Here is a 17,962-nt window from a genome sequence, read left to right on the forward strand (position 1 = left end):
ACACACACACACACACACACACACACACACACACACATCCACTTTCCTTGTCCTGTGAATTGCGCGACAGAAGACAAATACTTTGCATCTCATCCCCACCCTTCACTCCCTCAAAAAAATTTTAATGAGCCTCCAGTAAACAGACAGGACACTTCAGGGAGGAGGGTGGCGTCTCCAGAAACCAGAGCTGTCCAAGCGTTAGCACTGCCTGGAGAGACCAGCCCGCGAAGTCACAAAGCTGATGGAGAATGTTTCTGTAACACTTATGCACTTAATAAAGACCCTCACCGCCCACAGCCCTGCCTCGGTGGGTCCTTACAACCGTCCTGCGGGAGAGGCACTGGCAGGTCCACGTTAGTCTGTCGTGCACCTGGGGATCTCAGGCTCAGAGAGCTCAGGCGGCTGGCTGGGGGGCACAGAGGCAGAGCTGGGGCTTCGCTGGGCTGCTCGGTGACTGACTCCAGTGTTCTGTTGCACGTGGTTCTGCCAGCTAGGGGGTCTCGGGCAGGGGCTCGTCGGGAACATAGTGGAGGGCATTCTGGGTCGGCCTGGGCAACTGCCACGTGGTCGGAGGGGCCACATTTCTTCCTCACTAATCAGTCTGCCTCGATTGGCCGATATCATTTCATTTCTTTGAGGCGGGCTCTGGACTCTCGCTTCTCTTTCAGATAGAGGTAACAAGAAGAGGGGCGCAGTCACCCCAGAGCACCTCATACAGGAACTAGGTCGCCTTCTCCCTGATGGGGAGCTGAGGCAAAAGGAGCTTCACTCAGCGGACCTTCAGTCACTAAGTCCTCTTTCTCGGGCTCTGTACCAGGCCCTGGGAATACAGAAGTTAACCTCACACAGACCTGCCCGCGAAGACCACAGAGATGCATGGGGCAGGCGGGGTGGTGTGACACGGTGCTGTTGGCAGCGGGAGAGCAGCTCACTGTCCTGGGGATAGTTCAGGCTCCTGGGAACGAGCAGCCGAGGGAACAGTGTGGGCAACATGGAAGGGTACAGGTCATGTGGGGAGCAAGGAATAAGCTCGGCCAGTTGGTCCACGGACCAAAGAAAGGAGGTCTCGGAGTATTTGGGGACTAGGGATGCCAGGTTGGATTTGGGGGATTATGAAGAGTTTTAAATGAAGGAAGAGTTGGAGAAATAAGATTCGATATGCGGGGCTGAGGCATTTGTCCTTAACCCTGTGGGCATTGAGGAACTCATGCAGGGTTCAGACAGGGCGCATGGAAATCAGGGTTAGAAAAATGAATTGCTCTGGCACATTTTGAGAGAAGGGACAGAATGGGGAAGACCAGTTACTAATGCAGCAGACCAGATGAGAAATGCTGAGGGCGGGGTGCCGAAGGCATGAGCTGCTGCTGGGAGTGGGGAAGGGTCAGATTTAAATTTCGAGGTGGAGTTAGTGACTGACTGTGTTTGTGGTATGAAGGAGAGAAAAAAAGTCAAGAGTGACTCACAGGTTTTTATTTGAGATCCGTCTCCCTTGTTTTATGAAGCTTTGCAATCCAGATGCTAAAGATTTTTCCTTAATGGCAAGTTTCAGAGTACACCCTCAGCTCACTTGCCAAATCGTGCCAGCTTGGGCTTTACAAACTGGTAAACATTTCTCCTTTTTTTTGGCTGACATCTCATTTCCGTCTTTAAACTTCTGTTCTGAAATTATTATGGTAATGTTTGTACTTCAAGGAATTGATAAGAGCCTGGTACGTTTTAGACACTCAGTAAATGAACAATCAAATAAACGAGATCGCCCGTCACTGTCGACCTACAAGGTCACGATGTTCATGGTGGAGTGGTGGGGTGGGCATGAAAAGGTGGCTTTTGTGATTCTAGAGCACTTTATGCATTTGTGAAGCAATGTTTGGTATTAGACGGGTAAAATACAGAATTCAGCAGAATTTTCAGTGAAATATAGCCAGGTATCACTCTACACTACGTGCACTGACCACATTGGTCATACCTGGTTATTACAGCAGCCACGGTCCGATGAGGTAATCAGGCAGATCGCAGTGGAACAGGTTGCATTCTCTTCCCTTTAAGCTTTCGCCCCCCGAAATATTCTGGTCTGGACGTGGACTGTATTACGTGACTTGCCCAGGATCCCAGGCGTGCCTGGGGTTCCACTTCTTTCTCTGGACTAATCCAGCTCCCAGCCTGGAGCCTAAGCACACACTGCATTAATCAGACTTGCTGGGATGATCACATGGTTTTCTAGCTGCCTCCCCTGTTCGCTGCCGCTTGTCAGCAGCTGGCGGAGCTGGAGGCTGCAGGCCCCTGTCTGCAGAAAGCCTTTTACTTCAGAATATTGGGGGGGTGTGGAAACCCCGCCTCTTTTTTTCTGCACTTTGGACCATCTGACTGACTAAATGGTTGTCCCCCAAACCAAAAAGGCTACCAGACAATCTAAGGAAATTGTCTCTGACTAGGTCATGTTCGCATTTGAAGAATTCAGGTATGTTCCGGGTTTTCTACATCAGTCCGCTGCTGGGTTTTTGTTCTCCTAGGTTTTTGCTGTGTAATGACAGCTTAGGTTCTGGCTGGTTCTCACACGAAAAGAGGAATCTTTTCTGCATTTGGTGGGGTTTATCCCGGTCATGGGGGTGGGAGGTGCAGAGATGGTGCAGGTCTGGGATGTTTACTGCATGCACAAATGCAGCATGGATAATTGGTTCGGCGGTGTGTAAATTCGCCGAGGGACCCCACCTTGTGCCTCCTTCGAGCTGCCGTTGCCGGCGTAGAGTTATGAATACAGAACAGCAACTGTTTGTCCAGAACGAGTCTCTTGCTGTCTTTTGTTTTTCTTCCTTTGTCAAACTCATGGAGTCTACTGCTCTCTTAAAAATGCTCATCGTAGTGGCCAAGGTGAAAAATTCTGCAAGTCTGTCTGCTCGGCCGAGATTTGTTTTTGGCTCTGATGTTCCTCATTGTCAATAGCGATCTCATGGCTGGGCAGTCTTCTGGGAAGTGCCCCGATGATGTTTTGTTAACAGGGTCCTTCTTTGCTTTCGTAAGCCTTTCAGCTGCTGTAATTATTAATGTTCCAAATTAGTCTTTTGTGAATCCTACTCCTTCTCTTTCCTCCATCTCTTCTCTGGGAATCTGTCTTTGGGCGTGAATGTGGGAAGGATGTTCCAGCAGAGACAGTTTCTAAGAAATGAAAATAAAGGTGGTGGAATGAGGGGGTCATCCGATCATTCTTGTGTCTGTTTCCACGTCTTTGGAATATACGGAAGAGAGTACGCGTGTGTGTGTCTGTTTCCCACTCGGACAGCTTCTCATTTCTCAGATGAAATTTCTGTATTTTAGAACTGAGCATAAATACCACATTGATGGGCAAAGAAGTGATTGGGTGGGGGCCTCACTTCTACCTCTGCAGGCCCTGTTTGTTCCCTCCAGATGTGGCTCCTAGACATTAAAATGATGATAGAATAAGCACTTGTCATTATTTGTAAGAGGAAACTAGAGACATTTTCATCAAAACCAAGGGAGCGGATGAGAAGATCATTAGCTTCCCATGAAGAGCAGGGCCACGAAGGGTGTCCCCTGCCTCTTCTGTAAACTTGGGGCTTTTTTTTAACCAGGAAGTTATCTTTTGTTTGAGAGTATTTCCCTGCGTTATTTCTAATGAACTGGGCTTGTGAAAAGGACATTTTTTGCATATGGTAATATGCTCTGGTGACACGGGGCCTATGCTGTTAGACAGTGACCAGGACTTATTGTTTCTTAACAGCTCCGTTAATAACTAACAGGAACTTATTTAATACTTGGCGTGCTACAGTAGATTGGTCCTTAGGGACTGAAACAAGGGTCCTGGGTTCGAATCCCAGTTTCAAAATTAACTTTTCTGATCCTTGTGAGAGTTCCAGAAGAATTTTGTAAATTATAGGAAGTAGTGTGATTGTGAAGTTCAGATGTTATTGTCAGTGTTTATTCTAGGTGGAGTAAGCTTTAGCCACTGCCTCGAACAGAGCTTGGAGCCTTTCGCTGCATTTCATAGTAATGGAAGAGGGACCTGTATCAACAAAGCCCTCCCCGCTGTGGTGGGCTCTTAGCCCACGAGCCAGGAGCTGCGTCCGATGAGGTGGGAAGGGGCCAAGTTACAGACCACTCACTGCTGACTGAGGAAGTGGTGCCTTCTAGAAGGCAGGCCAGAAAGGAAGTCTCTTGCCCCTGCTTCAGGCTTCTGCTTGAGCTGGCCCTGAGGAACTCTGTGGGTATGGCTGTATTTTGTGACTGCTACACAGTGCCAGACATCTGCTTTCTTCTTTGGTCACAGGGTTTGTACGTGTGGGGGCCAGATGAGCACGGTGGGGCAACCCAGGCACCACCAAAGCACCACAGAGCTTTTAGCTTAGGGCAAGGTGGTTCTCAAGCAGTAGAGCAGCAGAATCACCTGGAGGGCTTGTGGAAACGCTGACTGCGGGCACCCCGCCCCTGCCCCAGATGTTCCGATCCCACAGGTCTGGGACCCAGACTTTGAGTACCATTGGCTTGGGGAAAACAGATAGGTTATCACTGACATGGGAGGTCAGAGGCAAAGGCAGAGGGAAGTAAGGTGGGAAAGAAATCAGGAGCCAGAGCAGCAGTTCACGCACAGGAAGGCGGGTGGGCCAGGGCCATGTTCATGGCGGGGTGAACCTGGGCCACGTCCTGGGAGGCCTCAGAGCAGGAGAGGGAAATACTGGGGTGAGAATCAGGGAGCCGAGCTTATGATCCTGGTTCTGCCACGTCCTGCCTTTGTGAACTGGGCAAGTCTCTTGATCTTTTCTTAGGCTCCATTTTCTCTGCTGAAAAATGGGGATAGCAACTTTTGTCAAGAAAATCTATAACGCTGTCAGAACGAAGTGGGAACGTAAACTTCATCAGGTGCGACATGCTTAATATGTGAACGCAGAGGGAGGGCAGGGAGCTGGGGTGACTCCATCCACTGAGCCGCACGTCTTGGGCCTCCCCACACACACCCCGGCCCTGCGAGCATAGGGCCTCCCCACACACCTCGGCCCTGTGAGCATTTTAAAAAGGAAGTCTGATTTTGACAGACACGTGTGTATACTGTTATTCCCTATTGGACTATGAGTTCTTGAGTACTTCTGTGAATCCTGTGTTTTTAACTTTGTTTCCTTCGCGCCAAAAAGGGCCTGACACACAGTAAGGCCTTGATAAGCGGTTGACACAATTTATTTTCACGAGGATTTAACAGAAAAGGAAATGCAAGCAAGCTATCCGACTAGCTTAGTGCAGGCCCGATTTTGGTGCCGCGGTGCCCGCTGAGTGCGCTAGTTCGGGAGGGCAAGTCTAAAAGCTGACAGCCGACCTCCTGAGACAAACGCGAAGTCCTCAGCACACCCCAGATGCTGGAGTGCCAGAGAACCCCACCGCAGTTCACAAGGAGTCCCTGCAGATGCGCTCACGCTAGAGCATGCCGCCGGCCGTGAGGGTTCGGGGTCCCGGCCCGAGAGCGTGAGAGGTCGGCCAGCGTTTGCCAGCCGTTAGGGGACTTCTGCCTGCCATTGACCACAAGTCTGTGTTGTTCTAACAGCGGGCGAGCTGTCGGAGCAGACTTTGTGGCAGACACACCTCACCTGTGTTTTTGCCTTTTTTAAAAAAACAAACAAACCGCTTAGATGAGAAGAATACCGAGATAATAGTTTAAGTGAACACTTAGCCGCTACTCTGCGCGCAGGATTGCCATCTGGGCACCCCAGAGCAGCTTCGTGGGACACTAGCTTTCCTCCTAACTCCAGACCCCAGCCGGTGACCACATTCCCTTACGGTCCCCAGAATGAAGAGTTTTAGATTTTTGGCTCCATAAGCCCTCGAGTGAGAATGGAACCTAAATCAGAAACCAGTGTTTCTCAGAAGTCGTGATACTTCGCCCGGCTCATTTCCAGAAGGGAGGTGGTTGACCAGCTCCACGACGGAAAAACGCACAGTTGGGATGCACCTGGCACCTGAGCGTGGGAAGATACTACTTTGAGTCTGTTTTGTTATTCAATTTTTAAATGTTGTAGAAGGGTTGAGGTTCAGACTCCAACTAGCTCTATCTTTATTAATTCGAGTTTATGTCTAGTCCTGGGGAGTGTTATACCTTTTCTCACCCTATCACTGGAGCATTGAAATGGGAAGACCTCAAGTTCACAAGCCAGGAGAGCCCACCCGGCGTCCAGCGCCAGCTTGGTCCCTCTTGTTCCCCAGGGTCCTGGGACACCTCGAAGAAACAGATATCGGGTACAATGACCTTCCCACCGTGGTGTGGAAAATACGCCTCAGATCAACAGGAGGTGGAAACCGGGCTGGGCAGGAAGGGAAGGTATAGAACTTAATCGTTGAATACCTACTGTGTGCCAGATTCTGCCTGTTAGTTGCTTTGCCCATGGTAACTTCAACCCACGAAACATCAATGAAAACAGGCTCAGGGACACAGACAGCTCCAAAATGTTGCCCTCTACAGACCCGTCCCCAGGAGCACCTGGTCGGAGGAAGTGGGCAGAGGGTGGAGAGTTGAAGGAGATTAAAATAGAGCAGGCAAGGGGGAAGGACAGACAAATGTCATTGACTTGACAGTTCCGCCTCGGTTTGTCTGACAAGCCACAAGCAAAATGTTATTTTGGGAAACAAATAATTTAGCTGTTAGGCTGGCAAAGCAGTTATAATTAAAAATATCAATCTATCCTCCATTATTAAATGTGTTACGATTATTGAGTTTTACTCAGGCAGTGTGTGGATCGGAGTCCAAAGATTTGGCTCCAGTCGCACAATGTAAACTTAATAGCTGTGACTTTGGTAAGTTGCTTTATTCCTCTGGGCCTTAGTTTCTTCGCTTATAGGAAAAGGGCTGCTTCGAGGTTAATATGTAAGAAAGAAGTGTATAAATTATAAAATCTTGTTAGACTGTATTTTATATTTTGGAATCGGTTTACTATTTAACCAGTTCTGGTGCTCCTTTCCAGAACGGCCCTTAGCCCCTTCCCCACCCCTTTGCGTAGCATAGGAGGTGTCTCTTATGTTAAAAACAAATCAAAAGAAAACCGAGAAGAAAGACTTTAACTGGATTCAGTGAGAGGCATGAACCCCAGAAGGGGACACCATCCTGGATCTATGTGACACTTGCTAGCTATTTAGGATGGTTGCAAAGGTATCTCCAGCGAGAGCTGAGCGGGGCCTTTTGTCAATTGCAAACCATTCATCCAGAAACACTTCCTGAACACCTAGTAGATGTAAACCACAGTACGGAGCGGTGGGCCAGGAGGAGGACTCGGTTCGCTGTTCTGGGAGGGAAGGGGGACTTTCAGGAGGAGGCGTCCCTTGGTGAGAGTCTTGGAGAAGCCTATGATCTGAGTGAATGAAAATAAAAAGGAAGGGCCCTTGGGAGGCAAGCGGGAGCTGAGGCGTGGGGGCGGGGCTGGTAGAACCTGGGGAGGAGAGAGTTCTCTATTCTTCTCGGGGTGACCTGCATCTGTTTTGTCTTTTCCTCTGATGGGTGACTTCTCTCTGCCCTGACGTTCACTGCGTTGCAGAGGTAAACACTTTTCACCTTGAGGGAATATGTAGGATTCATGGAAAACTCTGCTGAGTGCTTTGCAGGGCCCGCTGCGCCTTCGATTCTCCACCAGTCTCGTTACCTCGAGCAAGTTAAGTCTCTGTGCTAGAGTGCACCTCTCTGTAGAACGGGGGTATTACCCACCTCCCAGCGTAACTGTGTTGGTTGACGGAGATGACTTACATGAAGCATCTAACAAGGTGCCTGGCACTTAGTAGATACTCAGTAAATTCATTCCTTTAATTTCCCTCAAGGAGCAAAGCATTTAATTAGACTATTTAAATCCTGCACTAATCCAATCTTGGATTAGAAATTGCAAAGAAGCCAAGAAAGAGGCCTGACACACTCAGGATGGAGCACCTCTGAACTTCCCTCTCTCCCTGAGTGTTTATACTGAGGGTGCCAGAAATCAGCCCTTGGAAGATAATCCTGTTTGTTGAAATTTTTACTATACAGCAGACCAACCATAGTGTGACTGGTCAGCTCATAGCTTGGATCTTGGCTTGGTCGACACGCAGATTCACCAGTCTGAGCTTAATTAAGTCCCTTGCAGTTGACAAACTGAGACTCTTGTGTTTCCTGTCTAGTTATAATAACAGCCAGAGCCCACTACCAGGTGTGGGCATTTTCCCCAGGGCCTACGTACCTGGTCCACAGCCCGTACCCATGGCTCTGCATTTCTCGGAGATCTGTCTGTTTATTTCCAGACCTGGCGTGAGAAATGAATGTCTGCTGAACTGCCGTGCACCTCACTGACAGGGACGATGCATGAGCAAGTCGTGGGCGGCAAAGTGAACCCCATGCGAGGACTCTGGTCAGCGCCCTCGCAACAGGAAGGCGCTGGCGTGGATGAGACGGGATGCGTTCTGGGGCGTTTCGTCACGTCAGGGGAAGCCACTGAGGAGCTTCAAGTTTGGGGTCCTCGTGATGGTTCTCAGCCGGGAGGGCCCGCCAAAATCCAAACACAGGCACGCGGCTGCTCCTCAGACCTGCTGAGTCCAGGTACTCAGAAGCGGAACCAGTCCAGGCTTGTGCATTTTCAGGGCTCCACTGGTGATTCTGATGCACACTCCCAGCTAGAGTTTGTGGGACGAACCTGAGTTTGGGAGCCTGGACACCCTAGGTTCTAACGGTACTAACTGCGCTACTTTAGATAAGTCACTTAACTGCACTAGGACTTAGCTTGTCCCCCTGGGAAATGGAAATAATAATCTTATTTACAGAGATGTGGTTCAGAGAGAATAAGATAATGGCCCTGTGGGAGCTTTGGAAAGTTGGGAGCCCGGGATGGTGAAAGGGGCTGTCGCGCGTGCCTGTGAGTTCAGCGGCGCCTCCTAAGGCAGCGTGAGTCCAGGTGCGTCCCGTGCGTGTGCCTGGGCGGACGGCAGCATTCGGTCTACAGACTGGTGCCGGTTTGTGGTCCCCCTTGGGTTGAGTAACGGCACGCTGGTCCTCTGGCCGTCAGGCGTTCATGTGATATTTGTCTACAGCGCAAGGAATTGTTTTCGCCCCAGTTACCGGTTCAGAACCTGCGAGGTGCCAGGGCTGATTCCCTGCGTCCTCGAGACTCCCCGCCCTCCACCCGCTGAGCACAGGGTGGAAGCGGGAAAGAAAGCACAAGCCGCCCTCACTGCGCGGGCCCTGGGGACCCCAGCCCTGTCTCGGGTGTGCACCAGGGTCGCCAGGGGAGGGGGGCGGGTAGGAGAGGTGTCCCTTCCCGGGCCCCCTCCTGGGCGCTCAGACACTGCTCCGCTCTTCCTTTCCCACCATACGCACTAGATCGGAAGCTGTGTACGAAGTCAAGCTAGAGCCTTCTTGGGGGAGGCGGGGAGATGGGGAGAACGGGGTGGCAGGATGTACTTTTACCGACCAGACTTCAGCCGGACTCTGATTGAAAGAAGTGTCTGGCTCAGCGATGAGGCTCCCGCCACAGTTCAGTGGGCACTTCCAGAGCCACAGGGCGGACACTGTGCCTCGGCCATCCTCCGACTCGTCACACAGTGCGCGGAGGGAGACACGGTTGCTACAGTTGATAAGACTGTCCTGGTCTTGGGACATTCGTGACAATCAGAGCCCTGGGACGAATGCAGCTCTGAGTAGAAACTTGAGTCCAGCTTGCCTCGAAGAAGGCTGGGGCACGCGAGGACCGTCTCCGAGTCCCGTGGGAACGGCCGTTGACCACGTCGTCGTATAAAGCTGTGTCCCCTGCCGGCCCAGCTCCTCGCCGCCTCTCACCGTGAAGCCCTCCCTGGCCGGACCACGCATGCTCGGAGCTCAGCGCCCAGGAGCGTTCCCTCCGCCGCAGACGTGGGTTCAGCCCCCGAGCCGCGCCTGCCACGTGGCTCCCCCGTCTCCGACGTTTTGTTTCCTCCCCAGGAAACGCTTCTCCCCCAGCACCGGGCACACTGCCTCCAGGAAAACTTTTCTGACCTCTCTAGCCCACGTGACTTTGTTTTTCCTGAACTTTCATATAACTCTTGAGGTAATTAACACATAATCTAATAATTTTCTTCCATCTTAATTTTTTGGCTAGATCGAGGGTTACTTAAAGCTAGGAAGGATATTTGCTACATCTTTCTTCCATCTGTCACACTTTGACAGAGCTAGATCAGATCTATCATGGCTTCTCAGCACCTTTTATATATTAACTTCTTTTACCATTTTTTTATAATTCCTGCCATATGCCAGTCATTGCTGTAGGCCCTAGAAGGGGAAATGGCAGGAAAAAGGACAGTTGCTGCCTCTTCGATATCTGTTTATTTCTGAGCATGAGGCATAATAGAGATTTTGAGAGAGATACCGAGTCCAGTGAGCAGCAGGGTCCACGAGGGCCAGACGGTAGGTGTTCAAAGCTGTAGGAATTCACAAAAGGGTTTGAACTAGGAAAAATGTGTGCAAAGTTTTAAAAGTCCTTACGTGTCTCAGTGAAAGCTTTCTGATTCTTCTAGATTCAAATACAAACAAGAGAAGCTGCGGGCCAGTGTACGCACATACTCCAGGCACCGTCGTTATCATTCTGATTTTCAGAGCAGTCTGTGGGCGAGGCGTTTCGTTACCATTTTACGTGAGAGGCACGTGCCCTAGGAGGATGCAGAGGGGTTAGATCATTTTCTCAAAGTCACACATCTGCTTAATTGGGAAAGCTGGAAGTTGGATCCGAGTCTTGTAACTGAAGAGTCGGTGCTGGTTTTTGCCATTCCGTAGCTGCCTCTGCCCCTAATTTTGTGAAATAGCAAAACCTGTTGGGTGTTCTAGCAAGGTCTGTTTTATATAACATTTCGTCGAGTAAGTGAATATCATTGAGCCTTGACTATAAACGCTGAAACCTGCTAAACACTTCGTGTGCATAAAAGCTGTCCTCATAAGAATCCTACGAGGCAGCTGTTAATATCATATCTCTCTCACAGATTAAAAAAAAAAGGCAAGGCATCTACACTGGCTGAATAACTGATCCCGCATCACACAGAGCTGGACCCAGTGCGTGATGAACCCAGTGCCATCTGACTCTGGGATCTTTGCTTTGGGCTGCCGTCTTAGTCATACCGGAGGCTTCATGGTCAGTGGTCAGTTGTTTGAGAAAGATCGTGTGCTCCCTGTAGCATGAGGGCTCCGAGATGTCTTGCGGAGGTAGAAATCTTGCTCCTGAGTTTCCCCACATGTTGATAGAGGAGCTTTTGTTGACTAACACTTAATTTTCAGTTTTCTGCTTCAGTGGAAAGGTAATCTGAACCTGGGAATTAGAAATGGGGGAAGAAGAGACTCTTCAGGGCGAAATACACCATGGAAGAGGGTAAAAGAGTATCAGATCCGAATGAAGTCTCATTTGAGTTCAGGCTGTTGCTCTTATTAGCCGTGGAATTGGGGGGCAAATCATTTGGGGTCTCACTTGCCTTGTCTGTAAAATGGGGTCATTGCGAGGAATAGTGTGATTATATACGCAAAGCTGTTTTGAAACAGTAAAACTCAAAGTCGTTTTTGTTATTTACCAAGCTCATTTCTATCTCAGTCTTAGCACGGCCCCCACCAGCTGTTTGAAGGACAATTAACAGCCGCTAGATGAATGAACGAATTTTGTCTTCTGTGTCTCTGGGTTCTATCTATAACTGGTATGTTACAACTGAATTTTTTTTCTTTCAGTTTTATTGAGATATATGATTGACATCCAGTGAAATCGTTTTAAAATGACACTGTTTTCCTTGAATTTTCCTTCTAAACTGTGCTTTTGCTGGGTGTTATGTTTTTGGAGTTTAATAAAGTCTCTCAGTTAGAAGATCAGGAACCGCATTTCTCTCATTCGCCTTGTGTGTACCCCAGTTTGGACTGCTGAAGCATTTTATGTGTCTGTTTCTGACATGTCCCTGGCAGTGAGAAATTTTTGGACAGTTCCAAAATGGTGAATCTCATTCAAAAGCGTGCATGTTGCTTTGTTTTGTTTTTTTACACTGTTCATTCCCTCGGACGTGTCCATCTGTGTGTGTGTGTGTGTTTAAAGGAATTTCTGACTTATCGCCCTCTTGGTGTAATTAGTCTCCATGTTCTGTGGCGAAGTCCAGCTCTTTGTCAGGACTGTCGGGAGAAACGTGTGCGGTTTGGCGTGTGCGTGCGGTTCTTACGGAGTGTGTTGAGATGCGTGAGGGTGTTCTTCGCCGCTTCAAACGTCATTTGTTTTAGCAGCTGGGCAAAGACGCGGATATGAGTTTGAGAGCATTCCAATAGGTAAGATGTTGCACAATGATCAAGAAATATTTCAAAAGAGAGACAATTAAGTAATTTTTTAGCATACCTATTTGTCTGCTGGAATAGCCTCATTATTCCTAGAAAGATACCGTTCGCCCAGCAGCCAGTTTGGAGAGGGGGGTTAGGAAGGGGACCTGGAGGCCACTGCATAGTAATCGACCTGGTCAGGTGGGTCGCGTAGACCTGACTCCTCACCTTCGCTTTGGGCCGACACACGACACAGGCCTGGCCTGGACAAGACTCCATCCCCTGGCTGTGGTGATGGGTTTATGGCTAGGTCTGCCATCCAGGAGTCCTCCATGGGCCTCGGGTGAGAGCTCTCAGGAAAGATGCTGTTTTTTTCTGGGATCCAGAGCTGTCAGGATCATGAAGGCCTTGTCATTGGTAGCTTCCTTCCACCACGTGGGGAAGGATTGTCTGAAAGTGAAGGCAACAGAGAGGGGGGCGGAATTCAGTGATGGCCAAAGAATCCGGATTCGCATGGCATCACTGAGCCTGTGCTGCCGACGTCCAGCCCGGCTTACGTTAGGCTGATCCACGAGGTTGGGTTTTGTCACACTGTGCGAAATAATAAATTCTATTTTTTTTCCTCTTAGTATCTGTCACTCACAATCTAAAGAATCCCAAATAATACAAAACTGTGCAAGATAAATAAAAAGCAGACCAATACCTTTAGCATTTTTTTCCTCCCGAGGAGATGACCGTACCAGTCCTCTTCAGGACTGTCACTCACAGTGTTGTAGTCAGTCTGGCGTTTGTTTATCAGAGTTCTGTGGTCTAGGACACTGTTTTGGACCAGATTCTGCCCCGCGGAATGGTAGGCCAAAGCCCTAACCCCCAGTGTGACTGTATTTGGACATGGGGCCTTAGGAGGTAGTTAAGGTTAAATGCAGTCATAAGGGTGGATCCTTATCCAACAGCACTGGTGTCCTTATAAGAAGGGGAAGGGATGCCAGGAGCTCACACAAGGAAAAGGCCACGTGAGGACACAGCAGAAAGGCAGCCACCTGTAATCCAAGGAGAGAGGCCTCAGGAGAAAGCAAACCCACCAACACCTCGATCTTGGACTTCCAGCCTCCGGAACTGTGAGGAAGTAAGTTTCTGTTGCTAAGCCACCCTCGCTGACTAACACGGCACATTTCAAAGAAAGAGAGGAGGATGGTGCGGGGACCGACGACCGTGTCCGAGGGACAGTCCGTGAAGGGCACAGGGTGTGCTTTTAGAAGAGTAAAAGGCCATGTTAGAACCAAGAATAGCTCTCTGGGTGTCCTCTAGGGTTCCTTTGTTGGACACAGCATTCACTTTTGTGAGGCAGGCGTGTCAGGGTCCCTGGAGGCGTTTCCAGCGGGAAAGGAAGTGACATTACTGAGCAGCTCTAATCTTCCTTTATTCATTCAGAGCTCAACCTTAGGGATGCAGCTGAGATGTCTTCTGTCTGATGCTGCTGTTAAGTGCCCAGAACTCTATTTACAATAGGCTATTTAATTAACACCACACTCAGCGAGTTGGAAATTTACTCCCTTTTACAGATGGAGAAACACATCTAGAAAGGGTCAGAACTTCATCACGGACCAGAACTCAAGCCTACTGACTGCTGTTTGTCGCTTTTCCTCGCTCGCCCTGTGTCGAGGGAAGGCTGGCACAGAAGTCCGTCTTGGATGGGATGCCAGGATGGGGAGCTGAAGTAGCCCCAAGGGGCCTGGGTACCCGCTGAGGGAGCCAGAGGCACTGTGGTTTAATGAAGCGCCACATCAGCCATGCCCAATAGAATTAGGAAGAAACTTTAAAATCTAAAGTTGCGGCAAGTGGAGAGAATTCCTAAGCATGGGCGAAGCAAACATGACGGGTTTCAGACAAACGATCTTCCCACGCTGTTCCCAGGACAGCCTTCCAGCCCTGTGGGGCCGAGGTAGCCTGCCCTGCCATGTCACAGCGCAGGGGCAGCGGACCGAGACGGCGGGCATGAGGGGCCACCACCGCCTCCCCGCTGTCTCATGCCCTCACGGCCTGGATGGCCAGGGCTCTTCGTCCCAAATCGGTGACCGTCTTAATGTGGAGAGGGGGACTGGGTTTGCATTTCGCCTGCCCCTTCGCATCCTTAAACTTTTCAATAAGCCAGTTTTAATTAATAACTGCTTATAATAAAAGCTCAAACACAATAATGCTAGAACTTCACCGAGAGCCTTGAACACACAGCAGAGGCCACAGCCTGGGTGGGGAGCTGTCTCGTTCCAGCTTAGGGCCCCGTGTGCCATGGGGTTTTACTGTGCGCCTGACGCTGTAAAGACAGAAGAATGTGGCTTTGTTTACTCACAAAGATTAGAAGAGCAGTGGCAGGTTTGGGTTGTGGGTTAGTTTTATGACTTCCTTTGGGTTCTCTCGACTGTGTCCTGCCTCTCCCAAACCCAGGAGCAGGGACTGTCCCCCGCAGGGCCCGGAACCGGTCCTGCCGCTGACAGTTCAGAGAAGATGGCGTCCCTAACCTGGACACCAAATAAGCGTGAGACCTGGAGGGAAAAGGGTGACGAAGAGGAACAGTGAACTTTTCAAAGTGAAACCGTGGGGCAGAGACCCCGCAGATAAACACTTTAAACAGAATGCCTCCCACGACTGCCCCGTAATTTCAGCTTTTCTAGCTTTTCCACTGTTGGTGAGGATGAAGTTCCGTCAATTTTCTAATTTAAAAAAGTTCTCGTCAGCCTTCTTAAAATGGAACTTGAAGTAAAATGGAAGAGTTGAAAATTAATGACTTGGGTGCAAAATGTGAATAAAAGAACTAGATTTACAGAAATGTCGAGTGAACCCCACGCGAGGAAGTTCGGGGCGGCAGGCGGTTTCCCGCCTGGGGTCAGCATCAGCACCCCCTGTGTCCCCTGTGGCGTGGGGTCCGAGGCGGTGACCGCGTTGTTCTTGCTGGTTTCTGTCCCTCGCCGCGCTCGCTTCTGGCACCGACACTCAGCACATGGCTCAGGAAGGGGCGATTGTCACTGGCACTTCGCTCCCTTCTGCAGACGCCCGCAGCCTCCTTTCGTTTCTCTGCTTTCTCTTTGCTCTCCGTTTTTGCACATTTTAAAAATTACTGTACTTCTTCTGACTCCTTCTCACTCCCGTTCCCGGTCCACCGCGTCGTTACCCCTGTCCCCGCCGCCTCCCCGCTCCGGGCTGGACCGGCCCCCTCTCTGGTCTGTCCGCCCGCAGGCCGCGTCTTCGCCACGTTCGGGCGACTTCCGTTTCTGTGTTTCCCCGTTTTGACTGTAAGCATCAGGGCAGGGAGCCGCTGGAGCCGCTGCTCACCTGCTCCTCAGAAAACTCACCTGGGCAAAACAAAACCTGACTCTTACACAATGAACACAGTTCGCTCCCAAGAAATTAAACCTGTGCGTGGATCTTCCTGTTCGTTTGCTTTTACGTTTCCCCCGCCTGCACCAGAGGGTTTCCTTGTCAAACAGATATAATCAGATGCCTCTCAGATGCCTCCCAGGGACGTTAGAGACCAAGAGGACAGGTTTCTCCCGAGTGCTTCTCCATTTAACTCTTTACAGCCTTTCCTGTCTGTGTGTGTAATTTGTTTGGTCCATAAAACATCACGCTATGAATTCATGGTGCTGTTTCTGTGTTTATAATGCATGAGTCTATACTGTGCGGTAATAGGTGTTTAAAAATAATGGCGTCATTGAATATGCATGTGGTTATTCTTGTTCTAACTCCAAGACCGGGAAAGTAATCAGTATTAATTAAAAGGAGGAAGAATAAAGAGGATACTTTTGAAAGGATGTTGAGCTTTTATTTTCAGAATTCCTAGGTATAATAGCATGCCCTGCCAAGCCATGAGATGTAGGGCGGGTCCTCCACGCTAGGCTTTTAATGCCCCCTCTTATATGGTGACTGATAACCTCTACCTCCACTCCCGGAGTACTTTGGATAATTAAATGGCATAATGTATCTGAAAGCACTTTGTAAACTATAAAGTGTGATGCAAACGTGAATAAAAAGGCGGACTGTTAGCAAAGAGGGATGGACAGAGCATGCTGTGGTACGGAGACCCGGGGTCCAGCTGGCCTGACACGAGCCGTGTGGCCTTGAGCCACTCTCCAGGTTTCAGTCCTCTCTAAGCTAATAAATAGGAAGAACGCAGCACACAGTAGGTACTTAGTAAATGTCTTTAAAAGAGAATAGTGTTACACGTATATCCCGGATTTGACATTTTTAACTGGGTATTGCCGAATGGATTTCACCGTGGACTCAGACCCCATAAATACATTTGTCTGTCTGAGGGTATTTTCCCAGGTGTTTTCGGTGAACTGCTTTTTATTTGTGTGACAGTAATAATACCTGACTTAGAAAATCCTCCCTGAAATCTTTGCTTTTGATTTGCTAAGAGCAGTACGTTTTTTTATTGACGTATCAGCGTACAGCGCCGTATCAGTTTCATGCGTACAGCATGGTGTTTGGACATTCGTATGCACTGTGAAGTGATCACCACAAAAAGTCTATATAGAGTTAGTACGATTTTATTGACTGTACCTTACATCCCCACGACTTACTCATTTTATAATTGGAAGTTTTACCTCTTGATCCCTTTACCCATTTCATCCCTCACCAAGTTCCCTCCCACAACCAGCAACCCGTTCTCTGTGTCTGTGAGAAAGAACCGAACACTTCGAACGTAGGAATTCATCAGTCAGTCGCTGATGGGGAACGTCAGTGTCGAATAGTGAGTAGTGCGACATTCAGTGCTCTGTCCAGTAGAAACACGTCATACACCTCCAGCGTAAGCCCCACGTGGAATTTTCAGTGTTTCATAGCCCTAAGTAAGAAAAGTAAAAAGCACAGAAATGTTAATTTTAACAATGTATTTATTTAAACTACTATAGCCAAAATATTATAATTTCAACCTGTAATCGGTGGAAAAATTATTAATGAGTTGTTGTTGACGAAGTCTGCTATGTCCTTTCCACTTCGTCACCTCTCTGTTTGGATTGGCCACATTTCAGGTGCTCCTAGTCACAGTGGCATGAGGCTATGGTATTGGACATTGCAGCGCCAGAGTCCCCATGAACTGAGACTAGAAAGTAACCCAGAGACCTCTATGACATTGGTGCATTTAACAAATGGACTTCAACGCACCGGGCCAGATAGAATGTCCAGCTGCGTGTGGCGCTCCTCGCTCTGTGTGAGCCTTGCAGTGACATCGGAAGTTTCCAAATACTCTGTGACTTGCTCCTCGCTTCTCTGGTGCTTCCAAGAGCGCCCCGAGCAGGGTGCTTCAGCAGCAGTCCCTGGGCTCGGCGACTCGCGAGCTTCCCGCGCTGGGGAGGCCTCTCTTCGGAGGCCGGGAGCACCTTTGAGAAATGAATGCAGGTTATGGACTCAGCCCCGCCATGGGTGCAGCATGCTTAAGCCACAGCATTGCAGGCGACTTCGGGCGTTGTGTGGATCCCCAAGCCCACCTGTGTACCTCAGGTGTAGGACGGGGGGTATGGTGCTCACCCATTTGTGAGGGAAGGGGCAGTCGGGGCCCCACAAACACGCCTGAATGTGTGTAGGACGGCTGGGAAAGAGCGTACTCAAAACTAGTACCAGTAGTTGCCCCTGGAGGGAGCTGGGACAGGAGGGAGAGATTTTACTTTCTCTCTCTTTAAATATTTTAATTTTTTGTGACATGCAACATTTCCTAAG

The 17,962-nt window shown here is 49.5% G+C and overlaps 1 protein-coding gene across 1 annotated transcript in view; it reads left to right on the forward strand.

The window, feature by feature from the left end:
* The first annotated feature begins 2,293 nt into the window (after positions 1 to 2,293).
* Positions 2,294 to 17,962, forward strand: part of EVL (Enah/Vasp-like) — a 92,954-nt gene continuing 77,285 nt past the window's right edge. The window contains 1 exon segment of the mRNA XM_039884206.1: positions 2,294 to 2,458. Coding sequence (XP_039740140.1) covers positions 2,436 to 2,458 — 23 coding nt within the window. The 5' untranslated portion in view covers positions 2,294 to 2,435.

Source organism: Pteropus medius, unplaced genomic scaffold (genome assembly GCF_902729225.1).
Source record: "Pteropus medius unplaced genomic scaffold, Ma_sr-lr_union100, whole genome shotgun sequence".
NCBI classification, from domain to species: domain Eukaryota; kingdom Metazoa; phylum Chordata; class Mammalia; order Chiroptera; family Pteropodidae; genus Pteropus; species Pteropus medius.